We start from the raw sequence: 17,148 nt of genomic DNA on the forward strand, positions 1-17,148 counted from the left end.
ATTCAGGACCGGCGATTCAGGACTCGCGATTCAGGACTCGCGATTCAGGACTCGCGATTCAGGACTCGCGATTCAGGACTCGCGATTCAGGACCCGAGATTCAGGACTCGCGATTCAGGACTCGCGATTCAGGACTCGCGATTCAGGACTCAGGACCCGCGATTCAGGACCCGGGATTCAGGACTCGCGATTCAGGACCCGGGATTCAGGACTCGCGATTCAGGACCCGCGATTCAGGACTCGCGATTCAGGACTCACGATTCAGGACTCGCGATACAGGACCCGCGATTCAGGACCCGCGATACAGGACCCGCGATTCAGGACTCGCGATTCAGGACCCGCGATTCAGGACTCGCGATTCAGGACTCGCGATTCAGGACCCGCGATTCAGGACTCGCGATTCAGGACTCGCGATTCAGGACTCGCGATTCAGGACCCGCGATTCAGGACTCGCGATTCAGGACTCGCGATTCAGGACCGGCGATTCAGGACTCGCGATACAGGACTCGCGATACAGGACCCGCGATTCAGGACCCGCGATTCAGGACCCGCGATTCAGGACCCGCGATTCAGGACTCGCGATTCAGGACTCGCGATTCAGGACTCACTCACAGTTCACAGGCAGCTCACAGCTCTCTCTCCCTCCCGGCTTTATTTTGAAGGAAGCGGGAGTTCATTCATTTTGTACATAATTATTTTATTCTAATGGTGCACTGTTGAATGTTAGAATATTATTATTTTTGCAGGTTATTTAAATGCACCGTTTCATACATTTTTGCACTGTTTCGTACTGAATGTTAAGTTATTGGCTGTTTGGGTTATTTGAATCTATTTAGAGAGAAAGAAAGAAAACTGAATGTTTCGCCTCGGAGACTTCTTGATTTTTGACCTTTTTCACAATGATTTGGAACTTGTTTGTATATTCGGTGGAGCACACTTTGGGTGATTGACTCAAGTGACTCGAAAACCCGATTCACTTAAAGGTAGGGTAGGAGATCCTGGATTTTGAGTCCAGCGAAGCTGCATTTTGAAAATACACCGGTAAAAAGTCCCAACCCCTTTCTTCAGACTTTCCCCCCGAAGCCACGCCTCTAGAGTACATGAACGCGCAATGCTTGTTCACGTGCACTGTTCTGACAGCAAGCATCGATTGGTTTGGCTAACTTTTGCTAACTTTTTCTCATGGCGGATTCACAGGTAAGAAAATACCTTTCAACATCATAATGAACCGTTTAATAATGCTAGGTGCTAGCCAAGCTGGCTCTAGTTTAGCTTCCTGCCAAGCTTCTGGACGCGTAATTCGTTCACGGAGAAGGGTACCCGCACAGGGGGAGGGAGGAGCAGATTGCAGTTTGATAGACGCATCGGAATCCAATCATCAGTATGATTGGATAGTGTTTTTCCTGGATTGTACGTTCTAGAGGCCACTAAAACTTTTAATTAATTGGTTGTAATGGGGGTGTGAAGAGTATTTCAAGCAATATGTAAAAAAAATACTCCAGAAAAAGAACCCCTACCCCACCTTTAAGTGACTCATACAAACTGGAGTCAGTAAAAGGAATCGAGTATCCCATCACTAGTTCTCATGCAACAGCAGCTGTTACCAACCTCAGGATCCTGAGTCTGTTTCAGTGGAGAACACGTCCAAGGATGGAAAATGAAGCCACATGTCAGCGCACTGATCAGGGAGAGGTTTCCTCCAGAGACTCCAACACTGAGGAAGGTCTGCAGAACTCTGGAAACATTAGGCAAGAATCAGCTTTTAGCCTGAAGAGTTCTGATGCAAAAACGTGCTAAAAACACAGAAACTGGACTGATTGTGCTAGGTCGCTGATAAATAAGAGTCTGATGGTCCTGTTCAGAGTGCTAAAGTCTGGAGACAGACTCCTGTCAGGCCTGACACTTCTTCTTCTGTCCAGTTTCCTCAAATGTTTTTCTCACCATGCTGAGATATGCCAAGTTTTCAGCTAACAGCTCTTTGGGAATCACCTTGTTGCTGCAGAAATCCTGTTTTCTGTCTGTCACACTGTGTTATCTTTGCTGTTTTTAACGTTACTCACCGGGTATACAGTTAGCCGCCGATAAACCTAACATTTCCGGTTTATTTGGTGTTTATTTGTGTTGCCAGAGACAAACAAACAAACAAACAAACAAACAAATCTCTCCTGAAGCAGCCAGGTGGAGCCATGCCATTCAACTGTTCTCCCACGTGCTCTAACTTTCTCTTCATGTACACTTGGTCACTGTCATTCAAGCTCATGGTCGCCACCCACTGGTCAACCTGCATTGTGGATTATGAACCCTGGAGTGTTTTTTACACTGTAGGCCTATAGTTAGAGTTATAGCCAACTTATATGAAACCATTGATTTTAATTATGATCTGTCACTCCCCTTTGATGATAATGATGATAAAATGTTATTGTACATTGTGTGTAGTAGTCGTAGTGCGAAATAAAAAAGTAAACAGTGCAGGGATATAATCAGTGCAAAGCTGTCACTATTGTTAAATAGAATTTATTGAGAAGTACGGACTAGCTCTATGCCAACTACAGCTCTGTTTACCAGCCTGTCAAGTCATCCAACATCCCTCTTCTTTATGCTACCTCCCCAGCAAAATTCAGCATAGGAAAGGACACTGGCAAGATTATTAGTGCCACATAGCAGAACAGTTCTTCATTGGTTTGGGGTGTTTGGGTTCCATAACATGGAAGCTATTGAGAAATGAATTGGATTCTTAAATAAAATCATATAAAATAGCGTGTGCATACAATTGATGTAAAAAAAAAAGGTGTGTGTGGTTGGTACTACATAGGAGAACTATTCTGCATCGGTTTGGAGTCACTAGGTCACATGACTTGGGAGGTATTGGGAAAAAAAAACACCTTATTTCCTTATTGTGAATATCTGTTGAATATCCGAATATCCAATATCAAACCAACTTCACCACGGTAGAAGTACATCAAAGTCTTTGGGCAGAAAAATAGAAAGTACAACTAAAGCAAAACAAATGGGCGGAAACAGGAGTGAAAGTAAAGTAAACCATCAGAATCAGCTTTATTGGCCAGGTTTGAGTAAACAAACAAGGAATTTGACTCCGGTTAAACTTCACTCTCAAAGTACAACACTCAACAATAAGATAAAAGAATAAAAATTAGAAATATGGAACAGTAAGGATAGAATTTGAGTACGGGTGGTAAAAAAAAAAGCTGTGTATGAGAATCAGTAATCAGTAACGCCTAAAGAGAAGAAAACCGGGCTCCAGTGGGATAAAGAGAAACAGCCATGGGCTGTGGATGCTTGGATGGAAGTGAGATTCAGAGATAAATCACCAACCTGCTTTGGACAAGGACACTTTAGTTTGGACCTTTAGTTTGGTGCAGGTCCAATAAAACACAGAAAGTTGACTGGCTGAAGAAAACAAACACATTTCCACAGTAACTGATGATCCAGGGTTGATATCAAGTACCAGCAGACATTACTAGGTCATTTTTTAGGATGATAAAGCATCCTGCCACAGAGCAAAGAGCACACAGTCCAATTTTCTTATAAATGGGAAAACAGTTGGATCTTAATCCATAAAGAAAACCGTTTTTCCTCCATTCAAGTAGTCAGAAAAGCCAGAGCAGCTCCAACAAAGCGATTTTTAGTTTTCTCTGCTCGACTTAAAAGAAATGGTCTGTTTGTAGGTGTGTTTGCCTGTTAAATTAAATACTTTAAATTAGGGTGAGAATTCTGTCATTTTTCTAAATAAAACATTCTTTTATAATAAATAAAAAGGAAATAATGTAAGTTATTTATTAGGGCTGGGCAACGATTAAAATGTTTAATCTAATTAATCACATGATTTCCCTGATTAATCGCGATTAATCGCATTTGTACGCAAAATCCAAAAATGAATCCAAAAGTTTACAAAATAAAAGCATGTGAGCAACAGACTTTTACAATAATAAAATAAATAAAAAAACCTGCGTTAATACGCGATAAAATATTTATCGGCGTTAAACAATTAACGAGTTAACTCGCCCAGCCCTAATTTAAATTGACTTGTTTAGTTTTCTATAAGATAAAACAGCTGAATTAACATCCTCAAAGACCCCCCCCAAAACACACCCAGCAGGACAGCAGTGGGCCCTGCTAAAAAAGTCCAAAAAATGTCCCAATATTCAAGCTAAAATGCTTCCAATCTTCTGCACTACAGCTGGAGCGACAAAGCTTTAGGGACTGTTACTCCACCTTGGTTTCCTAATGTGTAGAGTATACAATAAAACACACATTAGTGCATAAGTGTCAATGAAAATTTGAGTTTATTTGTGTCATTAACACAATTATATTACACGGTAATAGTCCATTCGTGATCAGAGCAAACCATAATCACCTCAACAGGAGGTCAAAGGTACTGAGGAACAGCCTATATCAATACATCATCCGTTAGGAACCCATAAATCCTCCCAAGGTTTGGTAATATTCCCGAGATTCCAGTGTGATTAAACCCACAAAAAAACATTTCGTTTAACTCATACATCAAAATGTACACAAAAAGAATAAAATTCAGTGCAGGAAAGAGGCAGATTCTGTGGGAAACATTCGATTGCACAAAGGAGACGGCAGAGTCGTGGTTAACACAGCACAATGGAACAGAAATGATTCACACCAGCCTTTTAATGAGGGCGGCCGGTCATGCACATCATGCCTGAGTAAACAGCCAGCTACGAAAACAAGCGGCGGCCCACACCGCGCCACATTAACCTCCACACAGCCTCCCGAAAGAAAATAAAACAACAGCAGTAAAAGGGATGAAAGCCCTGGAGTGTGGGCCACCTTTCCCTCAGTGGCGCTCACTTCTTCTGGCAGTAGTTTGAGTAACTGCCGCAGGCCTTCTGCATGTCCGTTAAGAAGCCTGGGACCCCGCTCTGTTTAAAACACACACACACACACACACACATCTGAGTCAGCCAGCGTCATGAACACATGTGCCAAGAGGACCCACCTAGGAGGGGCAACATAAAGGGAGCCGCTGACGTCACCCTGCGATACATCTGCAAACAATAACGGTGGAAAAGCGCCGAGCAGGCAGAGGGACGGCGCTCTGAGGGCCCTGAGAGTTTAACACCATCAAAGATCCTCCTCAGCGGGTCAACACGGAACACATGTACGTTTCAGAGGCTGGGAAGTGTTGGTGGGAAACGATTCCTGCAAGATCTCCCTGTCTGGGTACGGAAGCATATTGCATTCACTTAAAAACAAAACAAAAAACTCTGGTTTTTCTGTCTAATTTTTTTTTTTTTGGTTTGTTTTTCAGGTTAATTTTTTCTGTTTTTCTGTCTAATTTATTTTTTGGTTTGTTTTTCGGGGTCATTTTTTTCTGTTTTTCTGTCTAATTTATTTTTTGGTTTGTTTTTCGGGGTCATTTTTTTCTGTTTTTCTGTCTAATTTATTTTTTGGTTTGTTTTTCGGGGTCATTTTTTCTGTTTTTCTGTCTAATTTATTTTTTGGTTTGTTTTTCGGGGTCATTTTTTCTGTTTTTCTGTCTAATTTATTTTTTGGTTTGTTTTTCGGGGTCATTTTTTTCTGTTTTTCTGTCTAATTTATTTTTTGGTTTGTTTTTCGGGGTCATTTTTTTCTGTTTTTCTGTCTAATTTATTTTTTGGTTTGTTTTTCGGGGTCATTTTTTTCTGTTTTTCTGTCTAATTTATTTTTTGGTTTGTTTTTCGGGGTCATTTTTTTCTGTTTTTCTGTCTAATTTATTTTTTGGTTTGTTTTTCGGGGTCATTTTTTTCTGTTTTTCTGTCTAATTTATTTTTTGGTTTGTTTTTCGGGGTCATTTTTTCTGTTTTTCTGTCTAATTTATTTTTTGGTTTGTTTTTCGGGGTCATTTTTTCTGTTTTTCTGTCTAATTTATTTTTTGGTTTGTTTTTCGGGGTCATTTTTTCTGTTTTTCTGTCTAATTTATTTTTTGGTTTGTTTTTCGGGGTCATTTTTTCTGTTTTTCTGTCTAATTTATTTTTTGGTTTGTTTTTCGGGGTCATTTTTTTCTGTTTTTCTGTCTAATTTATTTTTTGGTTTGTTTTTCGGGGTCATTTTTTCTGTTTTTCTGTCTAATTTATTTTTTGGTTTGTTTTTCAGGGTCATTTTTTTCTGTTTTTCTGTCTAATTTATTTTTTGGTTTGTTTTTCGGGGTCATTTTTTTCTGTTTTTCTGTCTAATTTATTTTTTGGTTTGTTTTTCAGGGTCATTTTTTCTGTTTTTCTGTCTAATTTATTTTTTGGTTTGTTTTTCAGGGTCATTTTTTCTGTTTTTCTGTCTAATTTATTTTTTTATTTGTTTTTCAGGGTCATTTTTTCTGTTTTTCTGTCTAATTTATTTTTTGGTTTGTTTTTCGGGGTGATTTTTTTTTTAGTTTAGAAAGCAACAATCAACGCATTCATTCCTTTATGAGGGCTCAATTTAATGGAAGCAAACATGACTGGTTTGTTTAGTTTAATATAAGTTTTACTTTGACCTGGGTTTAAGACACTGGGACATAGTCCTGTCTTTAAATCATGTAGATGGTATAACTTAGCCTGGCTGACGCGTCCACATCTGGATGAGATGGTGGTCTGGGAACTAGGTGTGCATTTTCTCGTATTTGAGGCGTGGTTTACGAATGCCTAGAGCCGTTTATTGGGCGCTACGAATGTCTATCAAATGGCGTCTAGTTCTTCCCATGCTGCTTTGCGCACGATTCATAGCCAATTGTATCACTTATACCAGATGACGACAGAAATTCGACGAGGAAGAAGAAAAAAAAAAAGTAAAATACTCGTTTTGTTGGATGTTTATCTCTTAAGATTCTCGTGTGAACAACAATCTTCACAAAAACTCCACGAGGTCATTTTACATCAATTAAAACCATGTTTTTGCACATTTTAATGCACTGAGGACACTTGTTTTTCAATGAAATCTACACGTGCAGCTTGTTTGGAGAAGAAGAAAACTTAAACTAGTTCAAGCTGCCATGACAGAACTTTAAACCTCTTGTGCGACAATTACTGTTGCAGTTCTGTGGATTCTTGCAGGGCGGCTGAGACGATGTCATTAAAAGTCACGAGGAGATTGCCACCTGATTGGTTAGGCAAGGCAAGGCATCTTTATTTATACAGCGCATTTCATACCACAGGCAAATCAATCTGCTTTACATAAAGGCATTTAAAAGAGCAGAAAAACAAGCAATTTAAAGAGGAAAAAATAGAATAAAAATTAAAACACAGTTAAAAGCAATCAAAGAAGAGGGGAAAAACAAAAAAATATAAACTCAACCATAAGCACACGGAAAGAGAAATGTTTTTAACCTGGATTTAAAAGTGCTCACAGTTGGGGCTGATTTCAGTTCTGCTGGTAGAGAAAAATTATCTGGATATAACTGCAACATATGCAAAGACTAGGGCTGGGCTTGTTTAATCTAATTAATGTTTAATCTAATTAATCACATGATTTCCCTGATTGATCACGATTAATCGCATTTGTACGCAAAATCCCAAAATGAATTCAAAAGTAGCGTATAGCTTTTAGCATTTAGTTTTATTTTAAATGTGCTGCCATATGAATGAAAGTGCCATAACATTTGTTGTGCAAACTGTTGTGCCGAGTAAAAGTTCCGTACCCTTCTCCATGTTTGGTGGATCCGCCGATTACTTTCTTTTCCTGTTCCGCAGCAGACAGCAGCAGACTTTTACAAAATAAAAGCCTGTGAGCAACAGACTTTTAGAAAATAAAAGCCTGTGAGCAACAGACTTTTACAAAATAAAAGCCTGTGAGCAACAGACTTTTACAATTATAAAATAAATAATAAAACAGGGGTGGTCTGTGGCGTAGTGGGCTGAGCAGGCGCCCCATGTACAGAGGCTATAGTCCTCGCTGCAGCTGGCCCCGGTTCGAGTCCCGCACCGGACAGCCCAGTGCTGCATGTTGTTCCCCCTCTCTCTGCCCCCTGCTTCCTGTCTCTCTGAACTTTCCTATCCATTAAAAGGCACAAAAGCCCCCCAAAAAATTGTGTAAAATTTTTTTGTAATTTAAAAAAAATAATAATAATAAAAAGTTGGCATTTTCTCTGCCCAAATTTAAATTTTTTTTAATTTTAATTAAAAAAAAAAATTTTTTAATTAAAAACTTTTTTTTTTTTTAATTAAAAAAAAAAAACTGCGTTAATGCGCAGTATAAAATATTTAGATAAAATATTTATCGACGTTAAATAATAACGAGTTAACTCGCCCAGCCCTAGCAAAGACATATCCTCACAATACATGCAGCATTTTTGGAGCAAAGAGTACAGATGACAACAGAAGTGTTTCCACTGAGAAAAAAAAAGTGTTGAACCAGACAGAGATGCACTTATTCTTCAACGCGTTTAATTAAAGTTAAAAAAGGTTTAGTTCTGATCACTTCTGCAAATCAGGCGAAACTTTTATTTTCTGTCGATTCTAAAAATCTCAAATGACGTAATTAAGATATTGCAGCAGGCATGTGTTCAGCTTGCTCAACTCAGCTCAGGCTTTTGATTACCATCAGCCTGCCAACTCAAATAATCTGAGGAAGCAGTCCGTGCACGAGCAGGAATAAATCTGCCGCTGGGTGTGTTGCACGACCTGAAAACTGTCTCTTTTTGCATTCATTGTATGCATTTGCAGCACGATTTGTGCTAAACTGATGATGTGTTCCACATTATCAGGAATCGGACCAACCTGCACGATGACAAATGATGCAAAAGGTTAATGAGCTCACCGAAATGCGACACCGAGGGGTTCTGCTCCAACGTGACGGGAGACATGTTGCCTTCATGTTGCAACTCGCAGACTCAGTTCTGCACTTTAAATATTTGACCCGAGCGGTTAAGCTACTTAATCTAGTTTAAAATGTTATCCTTTATGCAAAGCTCTTAATGTTTCGTTGCCTGCACTGTTTGTGAAATGAACACTGGAAAAAATGTCCCTCCAAAAATAAGTAAGAAAAACAACAAATAAAAGACGCTTTTGCTTGAAATAAGCAAAAAAATCTGCCAATGGAACTAGTGAAAATCGGCTTGTCAAGATTTCTTGAAATAAGATGTGATATTTAGGACTTTTGAGTTAAAAGTGATCTTGAAATTATCTTAAAAACCTCTTCAAATGAAAAAAAAAAGCTTGTTTCACATGAAATATGACTCAAAACAATTTGTTTTCAAGACTTTTTCATTTAACAAGATATTCCAGATGTATTGTATTAAAACAAGTCCCTATATCTGGCTGAAATGGTGCTTGTTAGGCAGTTGTGTCTTATATTAAGGGTAATGAGATACTCCATGAGAAACATGTACTTGGTAAGATTTAGATTGTTTCCAGTGTAGAGCACAATTCGTACACAAGGCAATTCAAAGGGCTTTACAGCTACATAAAATCACAAGAAGACAATAAAATCATTCCAAAAAAACCCATAAAAAATTAAGTGTAATGAGATACTCAATGAGACAAATATACTTGGTAAGATTTAGATTTTTTCCAGTGAATTAGCTGAGGAGATGTGCAAATGATGGCATTCCAGCTTAGATTCACTCACCTTCGCAGCCCAGTTCACCAGCCATGTGGGAATCATACCCCCAGGGTTGTCAAAGTAATTCAGGAAAACTGAAATGCAATATTTAAAGAGTGATTAATGTTCAGACAAACATCTCAAAGTTAGATAAATGCAACAAAACGTGACATAAAACACTATGTCATTAGTTATGGAACAAAATCTGAGACAAAAAGCAGAAGCAGTGCATAAAAAACTAAGTGAACCCTTCCTGCTCCCATTAAGAGGGTCAGTTTACTGATCATCAGTCAGTGTGAGCAGCTCTATGAAAGCAGAAGTTTTTGCTCCGTTAATCCTTTAAAGGGATAGTTCGCCTCTTTTGACATGAAGCTGTGTGACATCCCATATCAGCAACATCATTTCTGAACATCTTCTTACCCCCTGCTGCGTCCTGTGAGCAGAGTTCCAGCCTCGTTTTGGTGTTGATGAAGGTAGTCCGGCTAGTTGGCTGGGGTTTAAAAAATAAAGCGTTTTGCTTCTCAGAACAATATGCGTTCAACAGAGTAATACATTTGCATCACAAAATGGTTCTCCAGGAAAAAGTCTGACCTCACAATCTCTTGGCCCTATTTTCTCTCCCTTCGTATCACTGCCTGCTGTGCAGACCGAGCAGCAAACACCGTAACAGGTGCAGCTGTCGGCAGGCGTCTTTCCTTTCATTTCCTTTCCTTTTGTTTTTTTTCTTTCCTTTTGTTTCTTCTCTTTCCTTTCCTTTTGTTTCTTCTCTTTCCTTTCCTTTTGTTTCTTTTCTTTCCTATTCTTTTGTTTCTTTCCTTTTGTTTCTTTTCTTTTCTTTTGTTTCTTTTCTTTCCTATTCTTTTGTTTCTTTTCTTTCCTTTCTTCTCTTTCCTTTCCTTTTGTTTCTTTTCTTTCCTTTCTTCTCTTTCCTTTCCTTTTGTTTCTTTCCTTTCCTTTTGTTTCTTTTCTTTCCTATTCTTTTGTTTCTTTCCTTTTGTTTCTTCTCTTTCCTTTCCTTTTGTTTCTTTTCTTTCCTTTCTTCTCTTTCCTTTCCTTTTGTTTCTTTCCTTTCTTCTCTTTCCTTTCCTTTTGTTTCTTCTCTTTCCTTTCTTCTCTTTCCTTTCATTTTGTTTCTTTTCTTTCCTTTCCTTTCATTTTGTTTCTTTTCTTTCCTTTCCTTTTGTTTCTTTTCTTTCCTTTCTTCTCTTTCCTTTCATTTTGTTTCTTCTCTTTCCTTTCCTTTTGTTTCTTTTCTTTCCTTTCATTTTGTTTCTTTTGTTTATGTGCCGTGCAGACCGAAGTGCAGACCGAGCAGTCCCCTGCTTCCGAGCAGCAAACACTGTAACAGGCGTGGCTGTCGGCAGGCGGCAGCAGGCAGTGATACGAAGGGAGAGAAAATAGGGCCAAGAGATTGTGAGGTCTGACTTTTTCCTGGAGAACGATTTTGTGATGCAAATGTATTACGCATATTGTTTTGAGAAGCAAAACGCTTTATTTTTTAAACCCCAGCTAACTAGCCGGACTACTTTCATCAACACCAAAACGAGGCTGGAACTCGGCTCACAGGACGCAGCAGGGGGTAAGAAGATGTTCATAAATGATGTTGCTGATATGGGATGTCATACAGCTTCATGTCAAAAGAGGCGAACTGTCCCTTTAACCTGTGACAGTTAAAATGTTTAAACGGTTGAATCCTTCCACCTCTGGTCCCGCCGGCCGCGTCGCTCTCCAGGGAGACGCTCTGCTTGTAGTCTTTGACCCGCAGCACGCTGCTCTTCTCTGCACACGGTGCATCCTGGGAGCTCCTGGCCAGGATCACCCAGATCTTCCTGCCGTCCACGTCCAGGTCCCTCCGCTCCCTGACGTACACGTACTGGAGTTTGAGCTGTTAGGGAAACGCGCTCCATCACACTGAATCACGAGTAATCGCACTACTCCTGCGGACCAGAAGGATACGTCTCTGTTGGACAGAGGGAACGGGTACTTCACCTCCCAGTAGATCGCAGTCTGTCCACCAAAGTCTTTCTCATAGAGCTCTGAATGAACAGAAAGGACAAAAACATTCAATACGAAAGCAGTTGGAGGTTGATATGTAAACACGTGTGAGAAAACTGTGCAATAATATGTGAGGTTAACCTAAGGAAAGACCGTCTCAACCAGGGAAAGAGTCCAAATCTTTCACCTGCTTCAGGCAGCAGGTGCACATGGGAACTCTGTGATGTAGTAAATTAGATTTTTACATCTCTAACCCGGACTAAGAGATCTGAACACATCACAGCAGCTTTAAAATCTTTTCTCTGGCTTCCAGAATAGATTTTAAAAGCCTGCTGATGGTTCACAATCTGTGATATGCAGAGGTGGGTAGTAACGAGTTACATTTACTTGAGTAAGTTTTTTAAATAAATTATACTTCTAGGAGTAGTTTTAAGTCTCTTTTATTTTTTATTGAAGTTCTTGAATTTACCTGGATTATTTTAATTTAAGCTATTTTGTAATAAATAAATAAATTTTAATTTATTTTATCAATTGGATGAACTCTAATTTGCCTAAAGATGATTATTTAGTATTTGTGTCTGTGTGTTCCACCAATCAGACGCAGCCGTGCGGTCTGGTCACGTGACCGTACTCGATCTCAGCGGCGGGACGGGTTAGCTTTAGCATTAGCAGTCGTAGCAAACAAACAAAGAAACAGATGAAAAACGTCAGAACCAACGGTGGGAAATGAAGACGCAGACGAGGCCTCATACTGAAAGCATGTTTACCTTACAAAGAGTGAGAAACAGCAGCTACATTATGTGTCTTCTGTGTCAACCAAAACAAACGCACATTTCAGCAGAAACTCAACATTTAACTTGAGGAAACATGTAGCGCTAAGTTTCCTAAACTCGTTTTTTCCCCCCATGGATAGGTGAATGTTTGTTTTTTAGGTTACATATGGGTTACATATGTTTTAAACATTTCCTAAGTCTCTTTTATTTGTTATTGAAGTTCTTGAATTTACCTGGATTATTTTAATTTAAGTTATTTTGTAATTAATTAATTAATTTTTAATTTATTTTATCAATTGGATGAACTCTAATTTGTCTAAAGATGATTATTTAGTATTTTTGTCTGTCTGATTGAATGCTTGTGTTAACAAATAAATCAGACGTTACTCAACAGTTACTCAGTACTTGAGTAGTTTTTTCACCTTTTTTACTCTTACTCAAGTAATTATTTGGATGACTACTTTTTACTTTTACTTGAGTCATATTATTCTAAAGTAGCAGTACTTTTACTTGAGGACCATTTTTTGGCTGCTCTGCCCACCTCTGCTGATCTGTTCAGAGAATATAAAGCCAGCAGAGCTCTTAGATCCAAGGACTCAGGTCAGCTGGTCCAGTCCAGAGTCCAGACTAAACATGGAGAAGCAGCATTTAGCTGTTATGCTGCAAACAAGTGGAACAAACTGCCAGTGGAGATTAAACTTTCACCCAATGGAGACATTTTTAAATCCAGACATGTTCATCAACACATCCGACAGCACACAGTTAGCCACAGTTTAAATCTTCGTTACAGGGCGGAAGTGATGATGAACTGTGAGGGAGGAGGAGGGGAAACAAAGAATTCAACCTGGTAGATCAATCAAGATTTAACTGTATGTTTAACTGTTGATAAGATAAAGCAACTAAATCTGTTTGCAGGCTATCAAACAAACAACAAACTGATACACCAGCTTCACCAGGTACCGTTTTCCTGCCATTAGAGAGAAGGCCCGAGTAGTTTTTCTTTTGTTTGGCCAAAAGCAGGCAAATATGCAGGAGAACGTGTCTAATTGATGAAAGCAGGCAAAAAAATAATACTTTCAGAGGTATGCAGTGGCTTTTTAAGTTACTATATTGAAAATAAAGATGTTTTAATATTGAAACTTGAAGTAGACAGACATGTTTAGCATTTGGTTGAATAATTCTGGAGGCTAATTCTTCAGGTTGAGTGCAGAAACACTATCCTGACGTGAGATCCAGGGTCTGTGGTTATGTGCACAAATAGATGGTTTACATGCTAAACATATGGAAAATGATGTGTGAGAGACCACAGCAGCAGCCATTTTCATTGCATCTGTGGATGGGGCGTCCCTTTCCTTACGGGAATATTTCCACCTCTATTCCCTGTGTATCAGTTTAAAGGGGTAACGCTGTGAAATGGGACTGAGCCTTGGTCATTACAGAAGAATAAAGTCATTTCCCGTGATAACGGCTTTCAGGGTCCTTTCGTTTCCATCACGTATGCTGAAATAGGACATTGTGTCTGCCTTAAGACGGCTGATCTCTAACAGAATCAGTGTCTTTATGTAGAAAGACTCCAATCTGTAACTGATAGGTCTGCAGCTCAGCTGCAAAAATGCAAAGAATTTAGGGGGAAAACAATTAAAACACGATGCTGGTTTCATTGAAACTAAAGGCTATATGCACTGGAAAAAATCAAAATCTTACCAAGTATATTTGTCTCATTTCTAGTCAAAATATCTCATTACACTTAATATAAGACACAACTGCCTAACAAGTACCATTTCAGCCAGATATAGGGACTGGTTTTAATACAATACATCTGGAATATCTTGTTAAATTAAAAAGTCTTTAAAAAAATTGTTTTGAGTCATATTTCACATGAAACAAGCTTTTTTTTTCATTTGAAGAGGTTTTTAAGCTAATTTCAAGATCACTTTTATGTCAAAAGTCCTAAATATCACATTTTATTTCAAGAAATCTGGACAAACCGATTTTCACTAGTTCCATTGGCAGATTGTTTTTGCTTATTTCAAGCAAAAACGTCTTTTATTTGTTGTTTTTCTTACTTATTTTTGGAGGGGCATTTTTTCCAGTGTGTTCCCACTACAACAAAAATCCATTCTGCTCACTTCACCACACTGGAAAAAATGCCCCTCCAAAAACAAGTAAAAAAAAACAACAAATAAAAGACGTTTTTGCTTGAAATAAGCAAAAAAAATCTGCCAATGGAACTAGTGAAAATTGGCTTGTCAAGATTTCTTGAAATAAGATGTGATATTTGGGACTTTTGAGTTAAAAGTGATCTTGAAATTAGCTTAAAAACCTCTTCAAATGAAAAAAAAGCTTGTTTCATATGATATGTGACTCAAAACAATTTGTTTTCAAGACTTTTTCACTTAACAAGATATTCCAGATGTATTGTCTTCAAACGAGTCCCTATATCTGGCTGAAATGGTGCTTGTTAGGCAGTTGTGTCTTATATTAAGTGTAATGAGATACTCAATGAGACAAATATACTTGGTAAGATTTAGATTTTTTCCAATGTACAGGCCACAGCTGAAACATGTTACCTGCTTGTTACTGCAGATGTGCATGAAAGCAAAGATAATTAAATGGAAAGGGTAAAAAAAAAAAAACTTGAAAAGGACACAAACGTGGCATTTATCAACATATTTATTCATGAAATGAGGGCCGGGGAAATCTATTCTTTTACCTTTGACGTATCCGTCCCAGTGTTTCCGGTAGGCCAGGTCCATGTAGACGTCTGCACACAGCTCTGGAGCGCAGGTGGCGAGCACGCCGAAGACTTTGTACTCGTAAAGTCCGGTTTCCTGAAAGCAGCACATGAAAGCTCTGTTTTCCCACTGCAGGCCAAACACCACACCACACCCACCCATGCTTTACTAATCCCAGAGCACACCACTCTGATTAGAGCCAGCGGCACGCCCTCACTCACAGCTCACAGGACTGCATTCAAGCCTGCAAGAAGTGCAGAAACACACACTTATATGGGGGGAATGTGTCCATTGGACCATAAAGATCCTTGTTTTTTCTCTCATATACTGTTGTATGCTTGTACAGTTCTATTTAGCTGTGCATATGACACCTGAAAGTATTTTATCTGCACTCTTCACTTTTAAATTAATTAATTAATGATTATTTTTTATGTTTTTTTTTGGAATGATTTTATTGTCTTCTTGTGATTTTATGTAGCTGTAAAGCACTTTGAGTTGCCTTGTGTACGAATTGTGCTCTACACTGGAAAAAATCTAAATCTTAGCAAGTACATGTTTCTCATTGAGTATCTCGTTACACTTAATATAAGACACAACTGCCTAACAAGTACCATTTCAGCCAGATATAGGGACTTGTTTTAATACAATACATCTGGAATATCTTGTTAAATGAAAAAGTCTTGAAAACAAATTGTTTGAGTCACATATCACATGAAACAAGCTTTTTTTGACATTTGAAGAGGTTTTTAAGCTAATTTCAAGATCACTTTTAACTCAAAAGTCCTAAATATCACATCTTATTTAGAGAAATCTTGATAAGCCGATTTTCACTAGTTCCATTGGCAGATTTTTCTGCTTATTTCAAGCAAAAACGTCTTTTATTTGTTGTTTTTTTACTTATTTTTGGAGGGGCATTTTTTCCAGCGTACAAATAAAATTGCCTTGCCTTATATGAGTCAGTAAATCACTGCACCTTTTACCCTGCGATTTAAAAAGAAATGACGGGTGTGTGAATACTTTTACACTGTAATGTACATGAAAAAGCTCCTTGTTTTTCCCCTCATATACTGTTTTATGTTTGTACATGTGTCAGTAAATCACTGCACCTTTCCCCCCCATTTTCCTTGTGATTTAAAAAGAAATTCATACTTTTACACTGTAATGCACATGAAAAAACTCCCTGTTTTCATTAATCATTGAAACTAAACTGGTGCAGCCGGTTTCTGGCTCAAGAGAAACAACATTATACTCCAACAGTTTCCGGGTAATCCCCAAACTGGCCGCTAGGACGTCACTGCTGATGTGATTGTTGCTGAAAAATACATAATACCAGACAAAAAAACTGAACATTTTGGGAGCGTGTGACTCGGGGAGGTGAGATCTGTGATCATTCTTGGCTGTGCAGAGGAAAGCAGCCGCAGGACCATTCACCGGGCAGTGCTGCTCAGCTTCCCCGGCTGCAGCAGCTGTTCTCGGGGCTCCCACCTTGTCGTACAGCCGGTAGATTTTCACTCCCATCGTCTCGGTGAACAGCTCCCATCCTCCGTCCAGCTGCGGCTCGTCCAGCTCCTTCCAGGCGCGCTGGAACTCCTCATCCGTAAACTGCAGCGACATGACGGCTCTGCCTCTGCCCGCCTCACACCGACCATCAGCTGACAGCTGGAATCACACACTGGACTTCCGGCTGGCGCTTTCAAAACAAAAGGCTCAATCAATTACATAATATCTGCTCTGAGCTCCTTTATCCTCCAACACTAGATGATTTTGGCTCAATTTAATGCAAATATATATGTATATATATGTATATGACCACAGCACAACCAAACTATTTGTTAGGGCTGTGCGATACTGCAAAATGTGGTATCGATCTAATACTAAGTAAACACAAGGCCAGTATTACCGATACTTTTTACTACTACCATCTACTTTTGTGTAGGGGAGAGCAATGTATCATAATTTATTAAGTGAAGGCATCATCAATATGCAAATTTAAATGAAAACTTGAATTTTCATGATTATTTAATTATTAGTCGGGGAGCCAAAGTCTCAAAAATGGGTTGAACCTGACTTGGTCTGTGTTCGAAACCGCATACTTCTCCTACTAC

The 17,148-nt window shown here is 38.9% G+C and overlaps 1 protein-coding gene across 1 annotated transcript; it reads right to left on the reverse strand.

Moving 5' to 3' along the window:
* Nucleotides 1-4,285: 4,285 nt before the first annotated feature.
* pctp (phosphatidylcholine transfer protein) lies at nt 4,286-16,702 on the reverse strand. The gene is made up of 6 exons (XM_075454439.1): nt 16,529-16,702; nt 15,022-15,139; nt 11,497-11,576; nt 11,242-11,413; nt 9,568-9,635; nt 4,286-4,910 (listed from the first exon to the last, which is right to left on the reverse strand). Exons 1-6 carry the CDS (start codon nt 16,655-16,657, stop codon nt 4,836-4,838), a joined length of 642 nt encoding a protein of 213 aa, XP_075310554.1. The 5' UTR covers nt 16,658-16,702; the 3' UTR covers nt 4,286-4,835.
* Nucleotides 16,703-17,148: the final 446 nt, after the last annotated feature.

Source organism: Odontesthes bonariensis, chromosome 21, assembly GCF_027942865.1.
Source record: "Odontesthes bonariensis isolate fOdoBon6 chromosome 21, fOdoBon6.hap1, whole genome shotgun sequence".
In the NCBI taxonomy this organism is placed as follows: Eukaryota; Metazoa; Chordata; class Actinopteri; order Atheriniformes; family Atherinopsidae; genus Odontesthes; species Odontesthes bonariensis.